Source organism: Montipora foliosa, chromosome 5 (genome assembly GCF_036669935.1).
Source record: "Montipora foliosa isolate CH-2021 chromosome 5, ASM3666993v2, whole genome shotgun sequence".
Taxonomy (NCBI): Eukaryota; Metazoa; Cnidaria; class Anthozoa; order Scleractinia; family Acroporidae; genus Montipora; species Montipora foliosa.
The window spans coordinates 19,586,084-19,588,441 of record NC_090873.1 but is presented as its reverse complement, the minus strand read 5'-3'; the positions used below and the strand labels follow the sequence as shown (position 1 = coordinate 19,588,441).

At 37.7% G+C, this 2,358-nt stretch overlaps 1 protein-coding gene across 1 annotated transcript; it reads left to right on the top strand.

The window, feature by feature from the left end:
* The first annotated feature begins 470 nt into the window (after window positions 1–470).
* LOC138003015 (basic helix-loop-helix transcription factor amos-like) lies at window positions 471–2,032 on the top strand. The gene is made up of 2 exons (XM_068848960.1): window positions 471–570; window positions 839–2,032. Exon 2 carries the CDS (start codon window positions 861–863, stop codon window positions 1,356–1,358), a length of 498 nt encoding a protein of 165 aa, XP_068705061.1. The 5' UTR covers window positions 471–570; window positions 839–860; the 3' UTR covers window positions 1,359–2,032.
* Window positions 2,033–2,358: the final 326 nt, after the last annotated feature.

Sequence of the window (2,358 nt, the reverse complement as noted above, 5' to 3'; positions counted from 1 at the left end):
TTTACGAAAACAGGCGATATAAGAACGCTATTCTGAAGCATATCACTTCCATGTAGCAACACAAATGTGATCATTTTGAAGAGAGAACATGTCAAAAAAACATGCTTCAAACACGATTTTGGAAAATTTCCGCTCAATGCCGCGGTATGGAGGGTTGAAATCGGTGAATTTTCGGCGTTTGGGCTTGGCATTTTGAACGGGCTGTGTTTTCAAAAGATCCCAATATAGCTTTGTTGTCGTGCACGTAAAAGTTAATCTGTTAAGTGCACGTGGGTTTATACAAGAATTTGCATTGTGTTTGTCATTATCGTCTGCGATTGAGTTGTCTTAAAATCAAAAACTGAAGTATGTGAATCATTAGTATTTTATCCTTAGTAAGGCGTGCCATATCAGTAGAGCCTTTGTTAGCAGTCATCTCTTTAAACCACGTGTGCAAAGCTTAACTCATAAAACTAACATAACATCTTGCTATAAACATCACACGACTTCAAAATCACCAATCCAAAGAGTCACCTAGAAAAGCCCAAGTCTTCAATAAGTCCAGTTCGCTTCGTTAGGAAATCTCAACAGGTAGGCGGGTTTGAAAACTCTTAAATACTTTTACCAAAATATTCTCAACAGGTTAAAGGGAAAATATTATTTCTAACGGGTAACAACCCATCGGCCACAGTCAACACGATGAGCCTTTTCCTCGCTTTTTTTCCCTAGATGATGCGCATTTTGTCTCGGAATGATAACCTTTAGCTGTTTTCTCTCTTACCTAACGATATGTTTTCAAAGTTGTTGAGATCACATTGTTGTTTATTTTTCACAAGTATCTGTCATGTTTTCCTTGTAGATTTTTGTAGTGTAATTTTGGCATGAATTCCCAAGAAGCGATGAGAAATCATCTGCAATCTCAGACTCAAGGGAAAAAGATGAGTTCAGTAACAGTTCAAAACAGTGGCAAACAGGTCGGAGCTAAGACAAGTGCAAGCACTCGATCATTAAACTTAGGAATGGAGCATTCGAAAGCCAAACGATTGACGGACGATGAAGGAAGTGTCACAGTGCATGAAAAATGGGCCAATACTGCAAATGAGTGGAAATCGTCGACGAGTTCTCGTCCGACTGGAGTTAGAACAACGCGTCAAATCAGGCGTAACGAACGAGAACGTGGAAGAAAGGCCCGTCTAAACGCAGCGTTTCAAGTCTTACGTTCCGTGGTTCCAAGTAGCGTGAACACGTCAGGGAATGACAGCGAACGAAAAATGACTCAAGTTGAGATTCTTCGCCTTGCAAAAAACTATATTTCTAATTTGACTGAACTCCTGAGGCAAGATACCAACTCCTACACTCTTCGATCATTCAATGTCTAAGGGATCGCTCTTACAATCAACAATACCGTATGTCACTATAACGACAAAATGGGAACGAAAGTCGAATCTTCAATTGGAAACTTTGGAAATTTCTGTGTTAAGAACCAGAAATTTACTGAACACGACCGGAGTTCAGTCCGTTGGGCGACCTCGTCTATAATTAGCATCTCTTTAAACTCGCTTTGTCGTGTGGTTTGTAAAAAGCAACAATAAAAGAATATAATAAATAGTAATTCGATAAAAAAGATAATCGTAAGTCTTCGTCCAGATAGGTTTTATATGTGAAATTTTATATTGAATTCAGAAAAGTGTCTTCAGTTTTACAGCTCAAGGCCACGCTATTTGAATCCTCTGCAGGGTACGTTGTTTTGAATTTTGAATTGTCAATCGGAAGGTCAACATTCTCGAATCAACAAAATGAAGTAATTAACTAGCGTTACATAATTCGATCAACAATTTAGAGTTGCAGCGGCTAATTTATCAAACTCAAATTTAACTTCAAAAAACCCAAAGCAAGTTGATCACCCAGTGCCGCCGCCTCACAAGCAAATCTCAGTTAAGCCGTTTGCTAAATGTTTGTTTAAAGCAGGAGTTTTCTTAAAATATATAAACTGTAAATAAATCAATAATTAAAATACACTGTATTGTAAAGAAGAAGTTGTTTGTTATGGGTACTTTTATTTGAATTAAATTTTAGCGTAATGGAGTTTATGAATGGCGCATCCTTTTTTGTGCTCGAATTCTCTGAAAACGCCGCCATCGAATTCAAATGTTTTTAAGATATCGGTATAATATGTCAAGTTCTTGATTCTAGTTTTGACAACTGATCAACGCATGTTACAGTTTTAAGTGCTTTCGAATCGCGTGGAGAAAATGTTTATAACTGGGCTAGAGTGTACAAAGTGGTTTCGCTAAGTTTGAATGTGCTTCAAAGAGACCATTTAAGGGAAAAGTGCCTTAAATTTACGGAAGTGCTTAATCTGTACTCAAGTTCACGGTA

What these genes read in the sequence shown, in the direction of transcription:
- LOC138003015 (XM_068848960.1), top strand. Translation starts at nt 861, where the DNA reads ATGAATTCCCAAGAAGCGATGAGAAATCATCTGCAATCTCAGACTCAA.